This window comes from Lepus europaeus, chromosome 4, assembly GCF_033115175.1.
Source record: "Lepus europaeus isolate LE1 chromosome 4, mLepTim1.pri, whole genome shotgun sequence".
Classification (NCBI taxonomy): Eukaryota; Metazoa; Chordata; class Mammalia; order Lagomorpha; family Leporidae; genus Lepus; species Lepus europaeus.
In genome coordinates, this window is record NC_084830.1 from 123,151,405 (window position 1) to 123,178,312 (window position 26,908).

The following is a 26,908-nucleotide window of genomic DNA, read 5'->3' on the forward strand; positions in this document are numbered from 1 at the left end:
ATTCCCAGTTCCTGGCTTCTACCTGGCTCAATCCTGGCCATTGTATGGGCTTTTGGGGAAGGAACCAGTCAGTGGATGGGAGCTCTGTGTGTCAATAAAGAAAATGTCTATTTTTTCAAGAACTATTTGAAGCTCCTTTGAATAAATAAAAAAAATGTATTTGACCTTATAATCTCTAGTTGTGATTTTTTTTAATGCCATCATGTGAATTTTGGAATTAAAACAAGTGTTAAAGAGGCTACCACCCTACCCTCATGAGCTTAGAGAGATCAGCCCAGACCTTCAGAAAAGAGGGAGCCATGTCAGTGTGGAGGGAGGGCCAGCGGGTGGGATTGAGGTGGGTGAGTTGGGTCAATTGTCCTTTATGGGCAGCTGCCTGTTCAGCAAGTACTGAATGTGGGCTTTGGATTGAGTGGGCGAGACTGGACAAATGGCCAAAATTCACATGGTTCCTGTCCTTGGGGAGCTTGTAGTCTAGCAGGGGAAACATGCATTGACCAAACAACTGGCCAAGTACGGAAGTATAGTGCATGGCAAGTGGGATTTGCACAGAAGGGCAAATCTCATGAACAGATACAATGTGAAAGGAGGCTGTTTTGGTGGGAGGGGTTGGGAGCACAGGGAGGGAAGGCATATTTTAGCTAAGTGGGAGATCTGTCTTGAGGTGGGAAGAAATATGTATGTTAGAAGAGCAGGTGCACTGGCCCAGAACCCAGGATAATGTGGGGAAAGCAATCTTTTTCTTTATAGGAGACAGGTGGACACGTGTCTGCAGTCAGGTGGTGAGATGTGTCTCCACAACATGCTAGACCCCCAGACAGTTATAGTTATGATATGGTTAATAAAAATGAGGTGGCCCCAGGCAGATAAGACTTGAATTTGGCCATGTGTCCTGGCCAGCCAGTGGACATGAGGGCATTGCTGCCTCACAAGCTGTGATGCTGGAGCCTGGAACATTGTCATGAAATGGTTTATGGGCACAGCTGTGAATGTTGTAGGAGCATAATAAGGACACTCAGTCACTGAGAGGGATTTTAAAATTTCAGGCTGTATGTCAGCCAGTGAGGACTTGAGGGACAGGAAACAAGAAGAGAGTGTTAGGGACCCCTGAATGGTCCAGGCTAAGGAGATCTAGGAAGGACAGCAGATGGAGAAAGCAGTCTGAGGGCAGAGGCCAGGCGTGCACATGAAGAGGTTGTTCCCCATGCCTGGCTTCACGGGCCCCAGTATGGGATAATGAAGCCTGGAGTGTGTGCAGCCTGGAGGGGTTTGCAGGAGTGGAAGACAGGCTCCCCAGATGTTCCACTGAGCATGAGAAAAGTAAATCAGACATTTCTCTGTAACGTAAGACTGTGTGAAAAGCCATGGTTTAGCAGACTACAGCTGCCTGGACAGTTGTGCATATTCTATTTAGTTAAAAAGCAATGCAGATACTGTGATTTTGTCAAATTAGCCTAAGAGTGTGTGTGTTGGCTATGGGAAAATGCACTCGTAATGTAGTTGCATGTAAGTTGTGGGCACTGAGGATTTGAGCATATGTGCATTTTCTCTGATAAATACCTTTTGCCTTGGTGATGAAGCTGTCAAGTGATTTTTGGGGGAAGGGGTTCCTGGGGAGCTGGGGCTCCAGGGACATGTCGGGGGGCAGGGCTGGGATGTCCCTCGCTCCTGCTGCCTCAGGAGCTCATGCTGGCTTCACTGCCTCCCCAGGAATGCAACAACCCCTGCTGCAACGCCTCTAACTGCACCCTGAGGGAAGGAGCCGAGTGTGCCCATGGCTCCTGCTGCCACCAGTGTAAGGTAAGTGGCCCTTTCCCCCTGCCTTGCCCTCCGTTCTGACAGCTGAAAACAATTAAGCACATTTGGTGATAAAACGTGATTCTACTTGGCCTAAGACTAACTATAATTTCTTAAAAATCACATCTAAAACGTATATTTATATTCCATTGAAGAAATGATAATATGTTTGATCATGGAATCCTTGCTGGGGACTTTATGTAAGATACATATGTAATTATACATGTACACATATCATACATAAAAGTATACGTAAGCATAGGTGAGTGTGTATGTACTTACATGTGTACATGAGTATACCTATAATAATCCCTGCCTTCTGAAAGGCATGGCCTGAGAGTAGCCTCAGAGGGGCCTGTCAGAATGTCTGCCTCCCAAGAGGACCTTTGTGGGTGCTGCGGGGTCCCCTGGGAGCTCCTGGGCGGGGGGGCAGCAAAGGACTTTATCCTCAGTTGGAAGTTTCCTTGCCTGGCTCAGGGGAACTCACACGCCACCAGGTTTGACCTGGTGCCCTGCAGGGAGGCTGAGCTGAGTTGAGTGCTTCCAGTGCTGAACCAAGGCCTAAGAGGAAGCATGGAGTGTGGCCATCCAGTTCAGTCCTAGGAGTTCAGCTTAGAAATCCTCGGAAAGGATTCCCTGGGGTCTGAAACCTTGGCTAAGTCCTGCCTGTGGGACTTTGGGCAACCTGGTACCCATGTGAGCTGAGGTTCTTTCTTTATCTTTAAATGGGAAGCATGTTGGTTAACACTGGCCCCTCAGGGAGGCTGTAAGACTCAAGTAAACGCTCAGTTTCTACCATTCGCCCCAGCTGTGCTATGAGTCAAGGTATTTAAGCTGCAAAGCAACGAAATAGTGTTGTCTGTCTCATGGATACTGTGTAACATACTCTGCCCAGTGCCTGGCTCGATAGAGGGATGTATTATAGCTAAAGTGCTTTGTAAATTCACAGAAGACATGTGTATACTAGTTTTTTGTACATGTGTACGTCAGTGTCTGTGTGTGTGTGTGTTTATGTGTGTGTAATAATGGGTCTTTTTCCACTGCAACTTAGGAACCATGAGACTTTGGATATGTTGTTTAGCCTCTTTGAGCCTCTGGTTTCATCATCTGTTAAACAGGGAGAATTTTATTACATGGGTCCATCACGAAAAGTAAATGAAATTGTGCTGGGCTCTTCTGTGGGAGCTGCTTCAAGGTTAGCTGTTATTACTTAAGCATGTAAAAAAGTGTTACACAACTGTTGTTTCCTAACCACTTTTTGATATTGTTATGAAGAAGGAAGTGAGTTGGCATTTGTGAAAGGCCCCTGAGAAATCTTAAGCCACCATTTGGGTTAGAGGGTTGATGATGGCCTGAACTGATGAGGTCATAAAAAATGCTGTGATATAGTGATGATGGACATCTCCATTCCACAGGAGTGGCGCTGAGAAGCCCTTGGGTTGTACAGTTGAGGGAGATGGGAGGCTGACTATTTTTTGTTTTGTTCCGTGGCTCAGCTGCTGGCTCCTGGCACCCCGTGTCGTGAGCAGGCCCGGCAGTGTGACCTCCCGGAGTTCTGCACTGGCAAGTCTCCCCACTGCCCCACCAACTTCTACCAGATGGACGGCACCCCCTGTGAGGGCGGCCAGGCCTACTGCTACAACGGCATGTGCCTCACCTACCAGGAGCAGTGCCAGCAGCTGTGGGGTCCCGGTAAGGGCTCCCCTGGGGAGCAAAGCCCACTTTCCTCCCCACCACTTCCCAGCCAGCACCCCAGTGAGACACTTAGTTCAAAACAGCACCTCCAGGTCCTGCCTCCTTCCTTCCCTTACTCAGGGGAGGGGTTCAGTGAGAGAAATGGGCAACGTTCCTCCCAGTCCCTTGAAACTTCAGTCTGAGAGTGGGCGAATGAGTATGAATAATCCAAAGGAGAAAGAAGCAGAACTTGGCCACAGGAAAGCAAATGCAAATGGCCCTTATGCTGTGAAAACTTATTTAAGCTCAGTCATATTAGGGAAAGCAAATTTTCACCACTGTAGGGTTTATGTGGCTCACATTGTGAAGACTGAAAGATGATGTGTGACTCCTATAACAGCAACAACGGCAGTAATATGGTACTGTGGAGGGTGTGAAGCAATTTGGAGATACCAAAAAAAACACACCTTTCTTTTAAAGATTTATTTGTTTTGAAAAAGTTACAGAGAGAGAGAAAGAGAGAAGTCTTCCATCCATTGGTTCGATCCTCAGATGGCCACAAATGGCCGGTGCCGGGCCAGGCCGAAGCCAGGAGCTAGGTTCTTCATACTCATCTCCCACGTGGGTGGCAGGAACCCAAATACTTGGGTCATCTTCTACTGCTTTCCCAGGCCATTAGCAGGGAGCTGGATTAGAAGTGGAGCAGCCAATACTTGAGTCAGCATCCATATGGAATGCTGGTGTCAAAGGCAATAGCTTTACCCACTACACTGCAATACGGACCCCAGTACCAAAATTTTGAATGTGCTTATTGGACCTTTCACTTATACTTCCTCATTGTATTAACTTAATTAATCTATATTCAGCTAGTTAATATAAAGTACTCAAGTCTGGGTGCTTCATAAAGAAAACAGGTTTGGGGCTGGCGCTGTGGTTTAGTGGGCTAAGTCTCCTCCTGTGGTGCCAGCATCCCATATGGGCACCAGTTCATGTCCCAGTTGCTCCTCTTCTGACCCAGCTCTCAGCTGTGCCCTGGTAAAGCAGTGGAAGATGGCCCCAGTCCTTGGCCCCTGCTCCCGCATGGGAAACCCGTAAGAAGCTCCTTGCCCCTGGCTTTGGATGGGCTTAGCTCCGGCCATTGTGGCCATATGGGGAGTGAACCAGTGGATGGAAGACCTATCTCTCTGTCTCTTTCCCTCTCTCTGTCTATAACTCTACCTCTTAAATAAAAAAATAAATCTTTAAAAATAAAAAGAAGAGCAAGACTTGTCTTCCCATGCCCTTGCTAGCTACAATTTAAAAAAGGAAGGGAGGGAGGGAGAAAAAGAGAGAGAGAGAGAGGGAGGAAGGAAGGAAGGATGGAAGGAAACAGGTTTACTTAACTCACAGTCCTGGAGGTTCAAGGGCAGGGCACTGGCATCAGCTCATCTCTGGGGAGGACTTCATGCTGGGTGGCATCCCAGTGGCAGTAGCACTTGCAAGATGGAGAGTTCACGTGACAAGATAGGAAACCAAGTGCAAGGAGGGAGTCAGACTTGATATTCTAACAACCCACTTGCGAGAAGTAAACCAAGATTCCAGGGGGAACAAGATTAATTCCTTCTGAGGGCAGTAGCCTCAATAACCTGAGTGTTTCCCAGTAGCCTCCCTCCTCTTGGAAGTTTGACGCCATCTACCAGTACCACCATACTGAAGACTAAGATCCAACACATGAACCCTTGGGGAATGCATCAACCCATAGCAACATGAATGCAGAGAGACAGTTGTAAGGCTGATATCACACCATTTTAAGTGTAGTGATAACAACATGTAAATCCTTAGTATGGACTGATTAAATTAATTCTGGTTCTCTCAAGTGTTAGAGCACTGTGTTGTTAAATAAAAGGAGGCAGCTTTGTATGTGTTGAATAAAGTTGTCTCCCACAATAAGCCACATAGAAATGCAAGGTGCTAAGCAGTGAATGGAATTTGCTTCTATTCTTTATTAGTTCAATTATCTCAAGAAGAAACACACAAATATACCTATGATAGAGATACGATTATATCTATGAAATACTCTGTTAATTGTTGCTTCTCTAGGATGTAGGAAAGTAGGAACTGGATGGCTAAAGGGAAAATTTCCAAAGATGTGCTTTCTGTCTGCATATATTACTGATTTCCTAAATTCCTGAAATGGGACAGAACTTCTTCATTAGACAGCAAGCATAGGATGCAACAACCAAGAACTTACCCTGCCCCCCCACAACACACACACACAAATATAAGTTGTCAATAAGGAATAAATCTAGTATAAACATTTTCCTATGGATTGGTCTTGATAAAAATGTGAGCATGAAATAACCTGATGGGTTATGAGGAGGAAAAGCTGAGTATCCCCTCCCCCAAACATTTTCAACTTGGGAATTTTACCAAAAGTTAGCTTTGCCCTTGTGGGCTCCTGCCAGGCCAGTGTACTGACAACTGTGCTTCTTGTCCACCCAGGAGCCCAGCCTGCCCCTGATGTCTGCTTTGAGAAGGTGAATGTGGCTGGAGACACCTTTGGAAACTGTGGGAAGGACATGAACGGTGAACACAGGAAGTGCGACAAGAGGTAATGACCATAGGGCAGACCCCATAGAATGAACAGGGGCAACAGGGCAATGCCTGCTCTGTCCTCCTCACTCCCGCCCAACACAGCATGGCTGGCCCCAGTTGGAGTCAGTTGTGTGCTCTGGGCCTGTTGTTGGACAATACACCATTCAGCCTTAAGGAAGTCAGAGGGAGGGTGTGGGTGGCAGTGCTTCCTAGAAAGCTGATCAAGCTTCCTTTTAAGATTGCCTTAAAGTAGGGCAGGGAACCAGAATTTCTGCAGAGTGCTAAATAGGCCCTCAACTGAATAGCTCACCATTCATTTATTCATTCTAACCATCCATCCACCCAGTCACCCACCCATCCCTCCATCCATCCATCCCTCCCTCCATCCATCCATCCATCCATCCGCCCATCCATCAATCCATCCTTCCTTCCTTCCACTCTTTGTTTAAAGTTTACCACGTACAAGATACTGTGCTGACAGCATAGCACTTTTAATTAACATTACCGTGTGATAATGGGGATGTGGAGAGAGCCACTCAACCCAACAAGGTGAGCTGAGTGGTTTCCCAAAGGAAGTTAGGGTTACACTGAAATTTCGAGCAGTTCCTAGGTGAATAGGCTGGGGAGTAGTGTTCATGCATAAGACGCTATTCTAGGCAGAGACGGGTAGAGAAAAACTGGCGGTTGGAGGAACTAAGAACAATTTGATAAAGTTAAATATTTGAGTACAATGGAGAGAGACTATGGAGAAATTACCCTGGATGGTTAATCACAGACCAATTGTGAAAAGTCTTTAATGTATGACCAGGGGAGTTTGGATTTTGGCTTGAGAGAAGTTTGGATATTAGATTCCTAGGGGACAGCACTGAAGCTACGTAAAATCATTTTCTTGCAAGAGAGGATGTGTTGTGAATTCAGGTGGATATATGAGTTATTCAAAAAAGTTTTTTTAAAATGGAGGGAGGGGTGATTAAAAAATAAGTTTAGCAGCAAAAGCATTTGGTGCACTGGTTAAGATGCTGCTTGGAACACCTGCAGCCCGTTTTGGGTGTGGATCCAGCTTCTTGACAATACACATCCTGGAAGCAGCTGATGATGCCTGAAATACTTGGATCCCTAAAGCCTGGAGTTCTAGGCTCCTGACTGGCCTGGCCCATACCTGGCTGTTGTAGGCTGTTGGAGAGTGAATCAGCAGATGGAAGATCTGTCTGTTTGTCTCTGTTTCTCTGCCTTTCAAATAAAATGGGAAATGAAATTAATTAATTAATTTTTTAAAAGGCAAATTTATTTTGGTGAAAAAAATTGTAATCTGTATAGTTTTTTCATGATACTCATTTTACATGAACTTTTTGCAACAAAATAAACTTATCATTTGGTTTCATTTTTCTGCAAATTTCCTGAAGTCCTCCTATAGAGGAGGGAACATTTACAGGGCTTGAACATTGCTTGAACCCATGAGTAAAGTTGGAAATGACCCCGGGCTCTGGCTACAGCACTCTGGGGAATGGTTGTGCAGAGAACCCAAGGAGACAAATTGTCAGGCCAGGCAGTTGTCTTTGAAGGAAGGAATTCCCAAGGCCAGTCCTCCCTGTGCAGGGACTAAAGGTCTGTTCCTATCCTTTGGTCTTGGCCCATGTGGGGTCTCTAATGGGGGCTCCTTAGAGCATTTTCTTGTGCCCCAGACCTTTGTCCCATCCTACCCACAGCTGCCGCCTTGCCCAAGAAAGCCTGAAGCTCTACAGTGTCCCCATTCTTCTCTTGCCTCTGATTGCATCTCCTTGCCTCCCTCTCTCTGTCGGGTCCAGAGATGCCAAGTGTGGGAAGATCCAGTGTCAGAGCTCTGAGGCCCGGCCCTTGGAGTCCAACGCAGTGCCCATCGACACCACCATCTTCTCGAATGGGAGGTATATCCGATGCCGGGGCACCCACGTCTACCGAGGCCCTGAGGAGGAGGGGGACATGCTGGACCCCGGCTTGGTGATGACCGGGACCAAGTGTGGCTTCAACCACGTGAGTCCCTTCCCTCAGACTCCCCCAGGAGCCAGGCTGCAGAAAGGAGTGATGGGGACATGTGAGCTCTGGGGGAGGCTGCCATAGCCCCAGTCCCAGCCCCGCCGGTGTTTGAGCCCCAGTGGCTTCCTCTTTAAAGTGTGTATGGTGGAGCAAAGCATCCTCTGTAGGACTGTTCTAAAGATGAAAGGAGATCATTCCTATTAAGCACCTAGGTGGGTTAACCAGTGTTTTTCATCCTCATTGATTATGATATGAAATTGAAAGGAATTAGAAGTCCCAGAAGACTGGAAAAAATATCAACTATTTCATAGAGTCAATTGTGACCATGAAATTATGAAGAACATAGGAAGCTCTTGGTATTGTACTTGTCATGACATAGGCTACTGTCATCATAATTTTTTAGATATAACATTAAATTTAGCCTGTATTAGTATATAATTAAGTAATTAACATATAGCTAGCATAACATATAGTGGGATGCTATATTATGTAGTAGTCCATTGAACATATTGTTTTCTTTCTCCTGAATGACAGTAGCAAGTACAAAATTTAGTTAACTACTGAGTTGACATTGGCCTTTTAGGCTGTTTGCCGTTTTCTACTATAATAAATAACCCTAACCCCGTACGTCCTAAGTGCAGAAGCCTGATCTCTGGTTCCTGTTGTATTGATCCCTTCACTTCCTCTTTGCTGCAGATCTGCTTTGAGGGGCAGTGCAGGAATACCTCCTTCTTTGAGACCGAGGGCTGTGGGAGGAAGTGCAGTGGCCATGGGGTATGTACCGGGCTTGCCCCACTGGGTCCTATGGGAGGCCTGAGCTCTCCAGGTGCTGACACCTCTGCTCTCCCTTTGCTCTAGGTCTGCAACAACAACCAGAACTGCCACTGTTTCCGGGGCTGGGCCCCGCCTTTCTGCAACACTCCTGGCCAAGGGGGAAGCATCGACAGTGGGCCCATGCCTCCCGAAAGTGAGTGCCCGGCTTGCGTGGGGCCTCTGCCCGTCCATGTTAGAAGGTGTGGGCGTGGGAACAGGGGGCAGGTTGCCAAGTAGCCACATCAAGTCACCTTCATCACCTTGACTTTGTAGATGAAGGCAGCAAGATAAAGAGAGGCCAAGTAGGAAAAGCAAGTGAGGCTCAGTGGCTCTTGTGACCACTGAGGACTATGCACCTAGGCCCCTATGCACTGTGGAGGACTGTGCCCCTAATCGTAGAGCAGGAGATTAGGGGAAACTCGGTCATTGATATTCCCACCTGTTCTGAGGGGTTGAGCTGATGACCAGTCCTTTTGCACACTTAAAAATAATGAACCCAGGCACGTTAGGATGGTTTCAATTTCCTTGGGTGAACAAAGGTTAAAATGTGGAACCAGACGCAGAACACTCAGAAAAGTTTTAATTTTTTTTTATGGAAATCTTAGAGATTTTAGCCTGGTGGTTTCCAAACTTAGCAAAGCACTTAGAAAAAACACCAAAATCTTTCAGGGAAGGAGCTATAATATATAAAACAGATAAAAATAGTGTTTCATAGGCGTGAATGTACTTTGTACAATTCATGAGAACACTGTGGCAGGTTTGGTAACACCAAGTGTAAAATCACGGGCTGTGAGTGAGAGTGGTAGGCTGAAATCAGTCTGAGTCTCCTGGTGCTCTGTTTTGGTTGCTTTGCTCTGTGTCCAGAAAAACCATGACTTGGGGGAAAACTAGCAGCTCCTGGTGGCAGAGCTTGAATGCTTGCCTTGGGAAGATGTGTTTTCAATTAAACAGAAGTGGCTGTGGAAGCTTTCTATTATAAGGGTTGTGCAAAGCAAGCTGACCTGGCTGTTGAAGCTAATATTAGTGGTTTCCCCGTATACACAGTGCGTGTTTTTTATTATAATTCGTAAGTTAAAATCAGTCATACGAATGGAATGCAATCAAACGTCTGAAGGCAAATTAGGAATACATTGTTTGGAATCTACTCCTGCTAACTATCAGACTGCTTCTGAATGCCTTACTGGGATTCTATTTCTGGAAGGTGTTGGTCCCGTGGTAGCTGGAGTGGTGGCAGCCATCATCACCCTGGTGATCCTTATGCTGATGTACTACTGCTGTAAACAGAACCACAAACTGGGCCAACTCAAGCCTTCGGCCCTCCCTTCCAAGTTGAGGCAGCAGTTCAGGTAGGCCAGAGTCCCATGAAGGACTTGGGGTCCACTGGTGGATCATAAAGCTCTCTGTAAGTACCTAGTGAAAATTGGTGGTGGTGGGTCTTCAGGGAAGGTGAATGCAAGGTGCATGCTATCCTCTCCCATGTGTCATGCTCTCTGACCATGGCAGACATTACTACTTAATCTTAAGTATTCTCTGCCAAACCTGGTCATCATTTTCAAGTCCTTCTCAGCAGAATGCCCCCAGACAATTCACTGGAATAGGAAATGAAATGAAATCTATTTGCCATCTAACTGATTTGTTGCCCCAATTTTATTTATTTATTTATTTGAGAAGCAAAGAAAACTCTCATCTGCTGGTCCAGTGCCCAGATGCCTAAACAAGGGAAGGGTTGGGCCAGGGCCAAAACTGTAAGCTGGGAACTCAGTTCGGGTCTTCCATGTGGGTGGCAAGGATTCAGCTACTTGAGCCATCACCTGCTGCCTCCCAGGGTCTGCACTGGCAGAAAGCTGGCATCGGGAGCTGGAGCTGGAACTAGAAATCAAACCCAGATACTCCAACAGGGGATATGGGTATCTTAACCACTGGGTCAAACACTATGTTCGTATTCTCACATTTAAGGAATAGGATACCGAGGCAGGAAAGGCTAGTTCAATCCAATCACATCAGTGACTAGACATCAACCCAAGACAAACTAATCTCTTTTTTTAAGTGTCTCACTCATCTGTTTGCTTATTGAAGAGGTATAGTCTCTGAGTTCTAAGGACTGGCATTGTGTGTAGTGGGTAAAGCCACTGCCTACAATGCTGGCATCCCATATGGGTGCTGGTTCAAGTCCTGGCTGCTCCACTTCCATTCCAGCTCCCTGCTAGTAAACTGGGAAAAGCAGCAGGAGATAGCCCAGGTGCTTGGGCCCCTGTACCCATGTGGGAGACCCAGATGAGGCTCCTGGCTCCTGGCTTCGGCCTGATTTAGCCCTGGCCACTGTGGCCATCTGAGGAGTGACCGAGTAGATGGAAGATCTGTCTATCCCTCCTTCTGTCTCTGTAACTCTTTCAAATAAATAAATAAATCTCCTCTAAAAGTTATACTTGCTCTAGAGGGGATTTGAAATCCCAAGACCTTCTGGATCCATACCTGAGGGGAACTGGTTGATGGCTGGTGACATCCTTGTGTGACTCCTTAGTAGGGAAGACCTTAAAAGGGTGATGAGAAGGTGCTAAGAATCTCTGCTTTGTATAAGGCCAATTCTTTCCTCGAGAGTCCTCCATTGGCCATGCTAAACTGCCCGTAGCTAGGAGCGTGGGCTTGTGGGGACCGATGCTGCTTCCTCCAGGGCAGATTTGGGGAGGATTTAGCTGCTTTATTCTGGCTGCACTTGGGTGAAGGCAGCTCAGTCACTGACCCTGGCTGAACACCGTCCCTTCTTCCCCTTTCCCGTCCCTTGTTTCTAGTTGTCCCTTCAGGGTGTCTCAGAACAGCGGAACAGGTCATGCCAACCCAACTTTCAAGCTGCAAACACCCCAGGGCAGGCGGAAGGTAAGAGCTTTGTACCACCCAACTTTGCTGCTTTTCCTTTATCCCTTAGGGCCCTGGTGCATTTCCCTAAGAGCCTCTAGGAGCCCATAGATGAGCTAAAAATAAATCCAGTTTAGTGGCTTGAGAAACGTGTTCTGATGTCTCTGGATGACTTAAAAGGTTGCAGCTGACCTGCTGACCTCTTAGATCCTAGGGGTCCCAACAGGCTGGCCTGTCTGTCCTCCCCTGGGACTCTGGTCATCTCAGACACACATAGGGCACCCCTAAAGTGGGAAGTGCCTTGAGAGTTCCTGGGTCTCACGCATTCTTTGTCTTGTGCCTACAGGTGACCAGCACCCCTGAAACCCTGCGGAAGCCCTCCCACCCTCCCCCTCGGCCCCCTCCAGACTATCTGCATGGTGGATCCCCACCTGCACCACTGCCAGCTCACCTGAGCAAGGCTGCTAGGAACTCCCCAGGGGCCTCTACTCAGTTAGAAAGGAAGGAGTCGTCCAGGAGACCACCCCCAAGCCGGCCAGTACCCCCTGCACCAACCTGCATCCTGTCCCGGGTAAGTGATTTCTCAGCAACCCTGCGCTGGGAGCATTGCTTTTCAGGGTCCCCTCAATGGGTGATACTGGAGGCTGGGAAGGTAGGTGTCAGGAGTGGCCTGTGTATTTTGCATTCTGGTGAACACAGGACACATGCAGGGTTAGAGCACTGAGTGTGGGAAAGCACACGCCCCAGGCAGCCGCTAACCACAGAGCATTTCTGCCCTGGTTGGCCTGCTTGATGAGCATCCACTACCTGCCTGCCACCCCAGATGACCTGGTTTCAGTTCCCTGGGCCCCTCTTGCCACTAGGTCTCTGCGTATGCTTCAGCTCTGCCTGATGCATTCCCCTTGCCCTCTGCGAGGCCAACTCCTGTTTATCCCCCACACACTCTCAGGCGCATGTGTCCTTGCACAAGTGCCCTCTCCGACCCCCTGTACGAGTCTGAGTCCAGTGCCCTCGTACTTTCTCACATTTTATATCAGCGTCTTCCACCATTCGAAAGTCGTGTTGAGGGGTGTGCCTTGATGCTTTCCTTATCCAGGGCAGATCAAGGGCCATAAGCCCCATGGAGGCGAGAGTGGAGTCGAGACTCCTCGACCTCACCAGCAACCTCTTCACAGCATGACTGTTCTGATGGCCTCAAACCCGCCTTCTCGATAAAAGCTCCCCCAGTGCAGACACAGGTGTTTCCGGGGCGGTGGGCTGGCATGGTGCCTTCTGGAACGGTCTTGTGGTTTTGGGCGTGACCTATTGAGTGGGGCGGCTCTTCTGAGCAAGATCTAGAGGGCTGCACAGGGCCTATGCTGCCTCTGATACTAGGAGTTGGGGGTTGGCTGCAGGCTTTGAAAGGTCCCTCACTAGTGAGGATGGTGTGACAGTTGGCCAAGGTGAGAAATCGCTATGCTCCTGTTCTTGCTGTATGGGGCAGGGGGAGGATGGGAAAATCCATGCAGAAAGGGAGGTAGGGGAGAGACAAGGAGAGAGGAGAGTGTGGGCGAAAGGCAGAAAGCCAGAGGCTGGAGGAGAGGCAAGGGAAGATGATCCGGGGTGTGTTAGTTGCTAGGGCAGCCATAAACGGAGCGCCACAGGGCCGGGGGCTTCAACAAGCACTCCCAGAGGCTGCAAGTCCAAGGTCAAGGTGTGGGCAGGGTTCCTTCTCCTGAGGCCTGTCTCCTTGGCTTCTGGCTGTGTCCTCACATGCTCCGTTCCCTGTCCTCATGCATCCCCCATGTGTTTGTGTGTGTCTCAATTTCCTCTTTTTCACCAGAACACCACACTGGATCAGGGCCCACTCTCCTGGCCTCAACTTAATCACCCCTCTGAAGCCCTCATCTCTAAATATGGTCACATTCTGAGGTGCTGGGGATTAAGGCTTCAGCTTAAGAATTTGTTTTTAGAGGGGGAGGTGCACAGTTCGGCTCATATGAGCTAGAGGAGAGAGGGGGAGGAGGAGAGCAGAGAGGCGCTGTATGAATATGGGGGCGTAGGGGAGGAAGGAGAACAAAGGTGCCAGAGGAGGGGCGTGGAGCAGGGAGCAGGGGGGAGCAGCGCGTTGTTCCCAGACCCACACTGGAGTCTTGTTCTAAGAACGCGGGTCCAGTGTCACCCCGAGATGCAGGCACCAGCACGACATTAGGGAAGCAGAAATCCAGCTGGCTGAGAGAAAGCACGGGGGCTCCACCTGCTGCCCCTGCTCCCGCAGTCCCTAGTGCTGCTGGCAGGGGGGGCCCCGACCCAGTGTCAGCACAGCTTCCCTTGGGCCTCCGGGGCCAAACAGGGCTGTTTTCAAAGGCAGGCAGTGGGAGGCGCTGCTTCAAGGGGGGCCTGCAGGGTCAAGAGCAGGCCAGCCCTTTCGTCATCCATGGCATTCCAAGGAGTGGGTCATTGCTGTCCTCACTTGTCACTGCGGTAACTGAGCCTTACTTGGTTGGAGAGAAGTCACCGCTTGTGAGAGGAGGAGCCAGGACTCGAAGCTGGGTCTCACCCAGCAAAGCGAGACACCCTCCTGCCCCAGGGGCACCCATCACCCCTAATCTGCAGCCCAATCTCAACTTCACCACCTCCCAGCCTGGTGACATGGGCCACCCTGGAGAGGTAGCAAGGGAAGTGTTGGAACCTCTTCTGCTCTTCCCATACATGTGTGTAAGTTTCTGTTCTGTGCACAGCACACAGCACTCACTTCCTGCTAGAGAAGAGACTCTGGGAACGTGTAGTTACAAGAGGTGCTAAGTGCTCAGGGTAACTAGGGCAGCAGGAGGGCCGGGGACTTGACCTAGTCAGCATTCCAGAAAGGTGCTCCTAAAGAAGTGGCATTCGCACAGAAACATGAAGGAGGAACAGGAGTTGACCAGGCTCAGGAACCACATGGCTGGGAGGCTCTGGATGGGAGAGAGCCCTGCAGGCTGAAGAAACCGAAGGCCTGTGTTCCTGGGGCCCACAGAGCTGTGAGATGAGGCTGGAGATCCAGGAGCGGTCGGAAGTGCCCAAGCCACATAGCTTTGGTCAGGCCTTTGGTCTGGATGGGAAGGGGACTGTGGTCGCTGTGACAGGATGAGATTCGCCCTGGAGGAGGCTCCTGGTCTGAGGTGCAGCCCTGAGATGCCTCTGGAGCTATGAAGCTCCTAATGTTTGACATGAGTGGGGATTCCACAGCATGTTCACTTTGTGAGAATCGGGTTGTATCTTTAGGGATTTGCCCACTTTTTCACAGGAACTTCAATGAGATATTACTTGTCAGTTAAAAATAGCTTTAATAAATGAAAGGCTGACTCTGTGGCAGATGGGTGTGCCATTTAGAAGGTCTTGACCAAACACATTGTTCTGAAGAAAGATGACTGTAGCTTGGAGCACAGGGGTGCCAGAGTGATGGAGCACCCCTGGAAAAAGCCATGCAACAGGTTTTCAGGTTTAAGGTGCACCAGGGGTTATTTCTGCTTCCGGGAAAGAGGGCAACGTGTGGCTGCTGATGCGCCAGGCTGGGTCCTGGCCAAGGTGGCCATAGCAGGGCACTGTCCTGGGAGGCCCGGTACTGACATGCTGATGTGATTCCTGGCCAGGTGACAGCCCCCTAGTGGCTCATCCTGAGTGCAAGCTGACATCTGCCCCCAGCTGTTGGGTCCCCCCACGCTCACTCTCCTGACCTCCAGCAACCCCTGCATTTTGGCAGCCGTCCTGGGCTAGGAAGTGAGGGAGCTCTTGTCTCTCAGAGGAGGCTGTGGCTGAAGGTCATGGCTTTGGGGTCACAAACATCTGCTGCTGTGCTGTTCTCTGAGCTTCAGTTTCTGCCCTCGGTTTTCTGCCTTCTCAGCTCTCTGAGTCATTCCCGCCCTCTCTGGGTGCTTGCCCACTGAGCGACAAAGAAGAGACATCAATCTTCCCATCCGCTGGCTCAGTCCTCAAATGCCCACAACTGGAACTGAGCCAGATCGAAGCCAGGAAACAGGAACTCCACCTGGGTCTCCCACGTGGGTGGCAGGGCCCAAGTACTTGGACTATCATCAGACCTTTGGGGAGTAAACCAGCAGATGGGTTCTCTCTCTCTCTCTTTCTCTGTCTCTGTCTCTCTCCTACCTGCCTCTCCCTCCCTCTGTCATTCTGCCTTTCAAATAAATAAATCTTTAAATTTTTGAAAGTTTTTATTTGCATAGGCAGTACACAGATATATTCTTTCGTTACAAAAAGTGAATGGAAGGCAAGCGCTGTGGCACAGCAGGTTAAGCTGCTGCTTGGGACACTTAGATCCCATATCAGAGCAGCAGTTCAAGTGCCAGCTACTCTGCTTCTGGTCTAGCTTCCTGCTAATGAACCTGAGGGGCGGCAGCTGATGTCTCAAATACTGAGCCCTTGCTTTGGGAGACACAGATGAGGTTCCTGGCTCCTGGCTTCAGCCTGGCCCAGACCCAGCTGTTGCGGACATTTGAGAAGTGAATCAACAGATGGAAGTGTGCACACACACTGTCTCTCTCTGTGTCTCTCTCTCCCTGTCCCTCTCTTTCTGTTACTTTGCCTTTTAGATAAGTAAATCTTTCTTTAAAATTGAGTGTTCACCTAGATGACTGCAGTCGCACTCACCTTATCCCAGTGCAGTCTCTGTTACCAGTTTGATCCGTATTCTTCTTGCCTTCTTGTTACGTTTACAGTGTGTGGGGGTGGGGGTGGAGACAAGATGGTTGTTTTATGTAAACTGTCCTCTGGAGCTTGTACTTGAGCTGGCATTTTTGTTTTCATTTGGGAAGGACTCCTACACATTTCAATCTGTATCAGCCCACTTCATTCTTTTTAAATGCTGTATTATATATCACTTTGTGATGTTATTTCCCTATTATGGAAATTGTTGGCTATATATTTTGGTTATACAATTAAATATATATTTAAGGATTTTATTTATTTATTTATTTATTTATTTATTTTGACAGGCAGAGTGGACAGTGAGAGAGAGAGAGAGAGGTCTTCCATCTGCTGGTTCATTCCCCAGATGGCCAAGATGGCTAGGGTTGCACCAATCCAAAGCCATGAGCCTGGAGCTTCTTCCAGGTCTCCCATATGGGTGCAGTGGCCCAAGGACTTGGGCCATCTTCTACTGCTTTCCCAGGCCACAGCAGAGAGCTGGATTGGAAGTGGAGCAGCCAGGACTCGATTCCATATGCGATGTCATCACTGCAGGTGGCAGCTTTACTCACTATGCCACAGTGCCAGCCCCCCAAATTATGTATTATTGTTATAAAATTTGATTATATATTTTGGCCATATACTTCCACAAATAAGGCAGCAAAGAACATTTTTACAATTTCATTTTTGGGATAGTTCTCTAACAAGGGATATAATTAATTGAAAGTGGAAGAATTAGACCTGAGAATGATAATTTCCAATTTTAACAGCTAGTGCCAACTTGCTCTTCCCAAAGGCTTTTCCCTAAGCATATAATCCCTTTATGTGCACATATACACACAGTTGCTTTTTTTTTTTTTTTTTCTGACAGGCAGAGTTAGCACAGTGAAAGAGAGAGACAGAGAGAAAGGTCTTCCTTTCAGTTGGTTCACCCCCCAGATGGCTGCTACGGCTGGTGCGCTGCGCCGATCTGCAGCCAGAAACCAGGTGCTTCCTCCTGGTCTCCCATGCGGGTACAGGGGCCCAAGCACTTGGGCCATCCTCCACTGCCTTCCTGGGCCACAGCAGAGAGCTGGAAGAGGAGCAACCAGGACAGAATCCAGCACCCCAACCAGGACTAGAACCCGGAGTACCAGTGCCGCAGGCAGAGGATTAGGCTAGTGAGCCGCAGCGCTGGCCCACATAGTTGCTTTTTAAATGGGACCGTACTTACTTGCCTCCCTCCATCTGATTTTGACCCATAAGATATGAGGAGCATCCTTTCTCCAGAAGGCACCTTTGACCTTCAAATGAGGAACCTTGTTTTCCTTCTAGGATTTCTCCAGGCCTCAGCCGCCCCAGAAGGCGCTCCCAGCAAACCCCGTGCCTGGCCGCAGGACCCTCCCCCGGCCAGGGGCAGCCCCCACACCACGGCCTCTTGCTGCTGGCTCTCAGCAGGCCCGGCCTCTGATAGCACCTGTCCCCAAGGTGAGTCCACAGAAGGCTTGAGAGGTCAAACTGCAGCTACCGGGGTCCCCAGGGGGGCAAGTGTGTAGTTGAGAAAGCAGTCATGCTTCTTATTAGGCTGAACTTGCAAGAGAGCCACAGGGAAAGCTTGGTTTCCTGGTACCTCTGGACTGGCTCTTAGCTCCATGACTGGGTGCCTGGGCTTCATGGAAAGGCGAGGGCCAGCAGATGAGCGGTGGTGGCTTCGAGCTGCACCTGCAGGTGCACCCTCAAGTCCCTGATCTGTAAATGCTCAGCAACAGGAACCGCCCCATGAGGTTGCTTACAGGACAAGGCGGTCAGTTTATGTAACTGCTGGCCTGGGGCAGGCTGCATGCAAACTGCCCCTCCTGTTACCTCCTCTCAGTAGCTGATGTGCTGGGGGTGCCACCTTTGGGAGTCCAGGTGAGGAAGCTGGCTGGCAGCCATGTGTTCCCCGAGGCATGGGGAGCTCTGTGCAGCAGCGTTGCGGAGGTTGACTGGTCAATTTGAGGCGGGGACCCCCAGTGAGCCTCTTGCTGCGGGACTGAGTCTGGGTGAGCCAACTCGTGGAAGCCTCTCTTCCCAACAGACAGTCTGCTCGCCCTTCTGAGCTGTCCCAAGCCAGAGGACAGCTCCCGTTGGTCCCACTGGTCAGCACTGGCCTGATGTCTTTCTCCCTCCTCCTCTTTCTTCCCATAGTTGCCGGAATACAGACTGCAGAGGCCTGGGGTGATGACCAGCTCCAAAATCTAGATCTGTCCAAAGGACCAATCTCTGGACACCACCAGGATCCACGGCCACAGAGGCTTCCAGGGGCAGCACATGTGGCCACCTCTGGGCTCCTCCTCCTGCCGCCTCCCAGAACCACCACATCTCCAGAAGTCTGCCTCGTGACTCAGTGCCTCCTCGGCTTCCTCGGATGCCCAGAGTGACCACCGCCCAGTGGCTTCTAAGTGTTGCTGTGTGCAGTGCACGAGAACCGCCCGGGCCGGGTGGGGAAGCGCCCCCGATCACCCAGCCCACCTTTGCCAATGGAGGTGGCCGGTAGCCTGAGCCAGCTTGGGAGTCTGTTCTGCTCCTCGGGCCAGGACTGACCTGGGAGCCCCCATGCACCCAGGTTCCGGGGTGGTGGCTGCGCATGAGAGCTTTCCATTGCTTCTGTCGCCCTTTAAGGGCCTGGGCCATGCAGCGGCTGGGCACTTACTTGTCCCTTCTAGCTTTGAGGGGTCAAGGAAGAGTGGAACCAGCCCCTGCGGTGGCCCTGTCCAGAGCTTGGTCAAGGTGACAGCTCCTAGCTGTGGCTGCATGAGACAAACCAAGTCCCCTCCCCGTCTCCCCCCACCACGTTCCCTTGTTCACACGGGTCACTCCGACTCAGACAGGTACTATTTGCAGGTGATGTAGACAGCAGGGGGAGCACCAGGCCGGGGCCTCCTCTGAGCCGTGATGCCAAAGGTTTCGACTCTCAACTCTGAATCAGTCCTGGTTGCCCTTCAGGTTCTCTTCTGCACTTTCCTCGTGCCCTGGGCATTTGTCTCTTTCTTCCCCCTCCTGCTGTCCCCTTCCAATGTGTGGTGCTGTAGTGAGTGCACCCTCAGCCGTCCCAGCCTCCTGGTGTCCCGGTGCTCGTGGCCTGCGCGTCAGGTTCCTGCCTCATGCGGTGGCCACTGGATCTCAAGTGTTGACCAGAGTAGACTTGGGTCATGGCCACGGGGGTCTTATCTTTATTTCTCTTTGTGTTGTATGAACTCAGCAGGGCAAGGGTTTTCCTCCTTGTTTCCCGACCTGAAGTGAATGAGCTCCCCTGAATGGCAGCAGGTGTAGTGGAGCAGGCAGACACCCTGAGAACAAAGCATGCACAAGCGAGCCAGCCCGTCCCTGGCGTCTCCTCAGCAGTAGAGGTGACTCCCTGCCCTCTGAGCAGAGAGCAGGCATGTTTACAATGAAGGGAGCTGGCTAGGGCCCCTGCAACAGTCTGAGCCCGGCTCCTGCTCTCCCTCCCGGCCAGGTGTCTCATCCTTCGCTGCTCTTTGTTCTGCCCTTCTGGCCCCTGTCCTTCCTGAGCCTCCCAGAAAGAACAGGGTGGGGGACTGCACTCCCTGGGGCTGGTGTCCTCCGAGGGGCCAGGAAGAAGGGCCGCATGGTGCTCTGCTGGACAGGACCGCTCTCCCCAAGCTGCTGGAGATGTCCTGGGAGAGGTGCTGGCTTGCTCTCGGAGGGTCTCACTGCTGACTCTCACTGCAGAGGGTCTCCCACCTCCTGCACTGGGCAGCTGTGTTTGCTCTTGCTTACCTCCTGGAGGAGGTGGAGGCCGAGCTCTTCACTCCCCACCACCACTCCAGGGCCTCCTGATGGTTCTCAACACACAGTAGGTGCTTCATCGGGAGTTGGTAGACAAGTGGGAGAATGGAGATGTGCTCCTGCGAACCAACATGGGAAAGGAGGGTGGAACGCTCTCAGGAAAATGAGTTGCCCTTTGCTCAGGGTGGCTGGGATGCTCACTCAGCTCGTCCTGGCCTGGCCCTCCTGGACCCCACACCCACTTCCCTGCCTTCCTTGTGCTGCATTGAATCGCAAGGCAGCCCAGGCCAATGTGCCATACCAAGTACCCCTGCTGCATGATGGGGCCCAGGACAGGAAAGGTGAAGATGCCGCCCCCCCCCCCAAGATAAGCAAATGGGAGAAAATGCACCCTAGACCCTCCTGTGGCTCCCCGAGCCTTCACCTCACCCCAGGAGGTGGGTGGCCTTGGAGTGACTGCATGAGCCTTTCCGAAAGCCACGCTTGCTGGAACTAGCCAGAAAGGTTGTTGCTTTTTGTTTTGTTTCTGTTTTCAGTATTATAGTGCCACCTCCAGCCCTTAAAATCGTACTGTGAACTGGAAGATGGTGGAGTTTTTTTGAGTTTGGTAGAAACCAAAAGAAGCCGGTTCTGGTTCCCAGTTCAGTCCTGGTTCTGCTCAACAGGCCAGCGAGGCCGCCCCAGAGGAAGGCCCACCTTCACACACCCACTTTCCCTCCAGCACCCAGTGTGCTTCTTTGGGGTGGCAAATACCCCACTCCCTAAAATCCACACTTATGGAAGAACAGACTGCATTCTCAAGGGAATCCGGGGCTGTTGGAGCCAGGAGAGTGCTCAGACCCACCCAGCTGAGATGTGCAAGTGCCTCACCGCCCAGGCAGGCAGGACAGAGCGGCGCGCAGGGACGGCTGGGCCACCTTTTTCGGGAGGCTGCATGAGGACTGGGAAGGGGGTGTCAGTGGTCCAGGCTCAGGGAGGGGCAAAGCCCAGGGTCTTGTGGGGAGGAGCGAAGCTGGGAGCCCAGGTCTGTGAGTTAACTGGCACTTTCGCCCAGATGGAGATGTGTAAACAATATTTTTAAAAGCCACACTAGCCTCCTGCCAGGTTTACAACCCTGGGATGTTCTTAAGAGCCCTGGATCCACCTCTGAACTGTAAGCCACAGGGGAGGTGGTACCCCTTCCTCCTGGTGTGGCGAGCAGGGAGGAGCTAGCCTCTTCCCCCATGCCTGCAGCCCCTTACTGCCTCATGTGATGATCCTTTTGAGTAAAGACCCCACCCCCAGCCATGACCTAATTCTTATTTGACAGAGGGTATGCAAGACTTGCAATTTCAAAGTTGGGGCCCAGTTCTCAAGTCAGTAATTGTGTGAAAAGCATGTACAATGGCTCGCTGGATGCCCTTGCAAGCCAGGGAAATGCTAAGCGGAAGGGTGCCCTTGTACCAAGGAGACCTGCTAAGGTAAGGCTCTGCAGAACGCGAGCCCAGCACCCCTAGAGCCGCCCTCCGTGCATCCCCTCAAACCTTCCAGTGTGTGTACCTGTGTGTCTGGGATCCAGGGCAATGTGAATTTTATTTTTATTTAGGAGATTGTTCACGGAAAACAGATCCTTTTCTCTCTTGTCCACCTATTAATTGTTTACAATATTTGTACATCTATGCAAAATACTTGAATGGGCCATGGTGCCTTTTTTCCTTGTTTGTATTTAATTAAAATGAATTGTTTGTCATTTGGAATGTTATCTGGTTTGGCAATGCTGTGTGTGTGTGTCTGTTGTTGCAATATTATTCATGGACTTGAAAGGCAGAGACAAACAAAACTCAGTCTCATCTGCTGTCTCACTTCCCCAGTGCCCACCAGGCACAAGTTGGGAACCAATTCCAGGGCTGCCATGTGGGTGGCAGGAACTCAACTACTTGAGCCATGATCACTGCCTCCCAGGGTCCACATTAGCAGGAAGCTGGAATTGGGAGCAGAGCCTGGACTCAAACCCAGGTACTCCGAGGCACCTATAGATGTCAGTGTGGCAACAAGCAGCTTAATTGCTAGGTGAATACCTGCACTGTGTTTTTTTTTTTTTTTTTTTTAATGTCCCACCGCTCAGACTGGATAGGGCCCTTGACATGTGGACTCCCCCAGAAGAGTTCCCACAACATCCATCAGTCCAGCCTGCAAGGTCATTGTGGGAGACCTTGAGCCATAGCAAAGCTGTGCGTTTTCCCTATGACCAGTAGAGGGGGCTGTTTGTCTTTGCTCCTGGACACTGGCTGTTTTAGGCTGTTTGTGTTTAGTTTTAATTTAATTTGTAAGGCAGAGTGACAGAGAATGAGCATATTACGTTCCATCCCAAATGTCCACAAGTGTTGGGACTGGGCCAGGCTTAAGCCAGGAGCCCAGAACACTATGCAGGTCTCCCATGTGGGTGAGTAGGAACCCAACTACTTGAGCCATCAACTGCTGCCTCTTAGGGTACACATTAGTAGGAAGCTGGATGAGAAGTGGAAGTGGGACTCTAATCTAAGCACTCCAAAATGGGATGTAGACAGCTTACTTGCTGCACCAAACACCTGCCCCTGGTCTAGTTGGGTCTAGTTAAATTATGTCTTAGATGGTTAAATCTAAGGATCCTAGGATTCTCTGGTGTGGATTTAAAAAAAAAAAAAAAGATTTATTTTATTTAATTGAAAGGCAGAGTTACAGAGAGAGAGGGAGGGAGAGACAGGCAGATTGTCCATCTGCTGGTTCACTCCCCAGATGGCCACAATGGCCAGGGCTGGGCCAAACCAAAGCAAGGAGCCAGGACCTTTTTCTGGGTCTCCCAAGTGGGTGGCAGGGGCCCAAGGACTTGAGGCATCCTCCACTCATCCTCCACATTTGTGGGGAACTGGATTGGAAGTGGAGCAATGAGAACTTGAATTGGCACCCATATGTGATGCTGGAGTTGCATGCAGGTGGCAGCTTAACCTACTATGCCACAACACTAGCCCTGAATTTCTAAAAGAAGTATTTATTTGGGCCTGATATTGTGGCATTGTGGGTTAAGTTGTTGCCTGCAAATCCACCATCCCATATGGGTGCTTGTTCCTGTCCTGGCTCCTCCACTTCCAATCCAGCTCCCTGCTACTGTGCTTCGGAAGGCAGTGGAGGATAGACCAAGTGCTTGGACCCCTGCTACATCTGTGAGAGCCCTGGACTGAGTTCCTGGCTCCTGCCTTCAGCCTGGGCTAGACATGGTCATTGTAGCCATCTAGGAAGTGAATAAGCAGATGGAAGATCTAGCTCTCTGTCTCTCCTCTCTAACTCTGTCAAATAAATAAATAATTTAAAGAAGAATAAGTATTTATTTTAAAGGAGGAGTGACAAAAAGGGAGAGAGAGAGAGAGAGAGAGAGAGATCGATCTTCCATCTGCTGGTTCATTCCCCAGAAGACCACAGTGACTAGGGCTGGCCCAGGCCAAAGGCAGGAGCCAGGAGCTCCATCTGGATCTCCCACATGGATGAAGGGGCCCAAACATTTTGGCCATCCTTCTATGCTTTCCCAGGCACATTAGCAGGGAGTTGGATTGGAAGTGGAGCACTTAGAACTTAAATCGATGCGTCAATATGGGATGACAGCATTATAGACGGCAGCTTAGCTCACTATGCTGCAATGCTTGCCCACATGATACATTTCTTCTCATTCTCTCCTACTGGGCTAGAGGACAGCGGAGACATTCTGTTTATCCACTCTTCCTAGGGAGAGACTTGCCCAAGATCTCTTGGGCTTGGGAGATGGGTACAGCTAGGAGCTGGGTGTCCACAAAAGATTCTCATGTTCACTCTCCCATTTGATCCTCAATTTAGAGTTTCTCTTAGAAAAATGGAATAATAACCATGATAGGAAGTAACATTTGCTGAGCACTTAACACAGGCGAAGCGCTGCATGCTCCTTTTCTTTATACGCCTTGGCTCATTGAATCTTCACAAAAACCCTGGAAAGGAGTCTTTGACACCTGATTGTACTTTTCAGCCCCTCATAGTTAAAAGTTTGCGTTATGATCAGCCTTGTGTTGAAATCATGTACTCAGGAGAGTTTGGGCAAGGAAGACTGCTTAGAATGATATTGTTCATTCATTCAACAGATTTCTTGAGTATCAACTATATGTGGGACACTCAGATAAATAATAAATCGAGACCAACTCTCATGAAGCATATATCCAGTTGGGAAACAACACAGGAAAATAAAAATGAACAAAGCAGTATCAGATAAGGCAACTGTGGACAAGTCTAGTCCTTTGGAGACACGCTGTGCCTAGGGTTTAGGACTATGAACTCTATCCAGACATCGAATTTGACTCTTCCTGGCTGTGTGACCTTGGGTAATTATCTAAGCTGTCTGGGTCCCTTTCCTCTATAAAATGGGGCTTAAAAATATATCAGTCTTGGGAAGCAGTAAGGAATTAGAGTGAATTCACCATGCCTGTGCCTGGTAAGGGCTCAGGTGTTAGTTGTCTTCAACAGGCCATATTCCGTAAACAACTGTTCCCACTCTAGCGCAGGTGCACCTATGAAAGACCCCGAGGCTCGTTCTTGGCAGCCATGCTCTTCCAGGAATCGCGGTTGATCTCCTGGCACTAGAGGAATGTATTTAATTGCCGCATGTTCAAGAAAGCTTGCTATGGCATGAACAGGATGTCGCTCCCGAGTCAAGAGTTCATGGCACCAAGAGGGTTGATTTTCGTGGGGTGGGGGGAGCGAAGAGCCGGAGGTCACTGGGGGTGTGCCCTTGAGAGGGTTGATTATAAAAGCCTGAGAGGCAGGCCTGGCTTCCACTCTGCTTCCTGGTTTGCAGTGTGATCGTTGGTCTGCAAGGGCTGTGCCTCAGATGCCACCCACCTCTCTTAACGGACATCTCAACCAATGGGGCTGGCCCCATCCTGGACGGTGAACCTCCAAAACCGTGAGCCAAAATAGACCTTTCTTCTTAAGTAACTTGTCTTAGATTCAGTGATGAAAAGGTAACTGATTCGAAGGTGAAGACACAAATAGCAAGTATTTATTCTAGACCCTGCAGTTTGTACTTCCAGGGCCCTTGGTCCACTGCTGTTCTCAAGAACCAACTTGTTGCATTGATTTTAGTTACAGACAGAAATCCACATTCATTAAAACCAGAACTCCGAGGCTGAGGGTAGAGGAAGCCAATGCGTTGGTCAGCGGAATCTCTGGAGTTCCAAGACCATTGGAGCTAGACCTGGGCTGACTGTACTCACTGCCTGGGATGTAAACACAGGGTGCAGGTAGGGAGATACCCAGGGGAGACTCTGCCCTGACTTGGGAGTGAGGATCAAGTCTTCCCTCTCCCATACCCTGGCTCCCTAACTTCCCTTTCGGATGGCCCTTGTACCAACTCCCGTACTCGTGCAGCTGCAATGGAGATGAGAAAGGAAGGGATATCAATTACACACCTCTGCAGCTGCTCTTGTTTTGTGGCTACCTTTGGCTAACTGTGAGGGGACCAAAGGCAGTGCCTGTGGCAGGTGGCACTGGAGTCATGGTATGCTGCTTCCCAGTGTGGGCAAGGCATCCATGGAGCTGGGGGCATGGAGGCAATCTGGTCAGTAGCCAGAATGTCTCCTGGGCCACCCCCGTGCCTCCACTTGATCGTGGAGACGCAGAACTCACATTGACCAAGCCTGAAGGGCTGCAGCCTGTAAACTAGCCCAGAACCCTTTGCACCTGGGTTCCTGGTTGAGCACCAGCGTGAACATGGAAGTTAGCTCAGCTTTCCAGAAAGCCCACGACTTTCTGCCAGACCCTCAGCGTGTGACCTTGTCCCGCACGCTCTCCCCATCTCCCCCAAATCCTATTTTGCGTAACTCGCTGAGGAAAAGGAAAGCACGTTCCACCCATTTCTAGCTCGATAGGCAGACGACTTTTATGAGCAGGGCAACTGCTGTTCCCTTTTCGGCGTAAGGCAAAGTGAAAGGCTGCGTTGGGGCAGCAGAGCTTGGCTGGGAGGCACCTTTGGTTGTTGGTGTTCTGTTTTAGTTTCAAAGACTCCTGCCTGCACATCTCAGTGACTGACTCAGGATGCGCGCAGAGAGGGACTTGTGGGATGGAGTGGCCCCCAAGGTGCTGTCTGGAGGCTGCAGTGCTCCGGGAACGGGTTGCTGGGACCTCTTCCCTGCGGCATCAGGTGGCTTTCACAGTTGGAAGGTCAGCTGAGGTCTCGCTTCTGCCTCCGGAGAAGTGGCAAAAGCAATAGCACATTTTACATTGGCTGTGGCCCTGGAAGCTCTGAACTGGGAGGTGGAGTAAATTAGTGTCTGGGCCTCTGAGAGCCAGCTGTTTCCTTGTTGGCCTAAGGAATGGGAAGTTGGTCTCGGGAGAACTGGTCAGTAGGATTTCCTGATGACCAGTATCTCAAGGAAGTGCTTAGACTGTGCTACATTCAACAGGTCAAATTCTGCCATCTTCCCAACAACACAGAGATGGCACCGAGAGAATCGGTGGGGAGGGAGGTCCGGGGACCTGCTGACACCATTGTAAACTGGGGTATTTGGTCACTGAAGCTGTGTCTCCAGGAAGTTCTGCCCCCACTGCATTCTGGGTAGGGAAGTTCCTCCTGGAAACGGCACTGAGGTATAAATGAACATGGCAAGCAGAGAGAGCCCATTGCTAACAGTTGTGCTGGAAATAAGCAACCAAGTGCTTTCGGAACTGAAAGGTGAAGCTGTTCCGTCGGGCTCGTCCTGTCGCTCCTGTATTCAAAGCT

At 50.1% G+C, this 26,908-nt stretch overlaps 1 protein-coding gene across 1 annotated transcript in view; it reads left to right on the top strand.

Moving 5' to 3' along the window:
* ADAM19 (ADAM metallopeptidase domain 19) overlaps positions 1-21,871 on the top strand; it is a 91,159-nt gene extending 69,288 nt beyond the window's left edge. Inside the window, exons 13-23 of the mRNA XM_062188765.1 lie at positions 1,711-1,800; positions 3,294-3,489; positions 5,953-6,061; positions 7,851-8,055; positions 8,755-8,832; positions 8,917-9,025; positions 10,073-10,217; positions 11,661-11,745; positions 12,071-12,295; positions 17,701-17,853; positions 18,553-21,871. Coding sequence (XP_062044749.1) covers positions 1,711-1,800; positions 3,294-3,489; positions 5,953-6,061; positions 7,851-8,055; positions 8,755-8,832; positions 8,917-9,025; positions 10,073-10,217; positions 11,661-11,745; positions 12,071-12,295; positions 17,701-17,853; positions 18,553-18,606 — 1,449 coding nt within the window. The 3' untranslated portion in view covers positions 18,607-21,871. The remainder of the gene's footprint in view (positions 1-1,710; positions 1,801-3,293; positions 3,490-5,952; positions 6,062-7,850; positions 8,056-8,754; positions 8,833-8,916; positions 9,026-10,072; positions 10,218-11,660; positions 11,746-12,070; positions 12,296-17,700; positions 17,854-18,552) is intronic.
* The last annotated feature ends 5,037 nt before the right edge of the window (positions 21,872-26,908 follow it).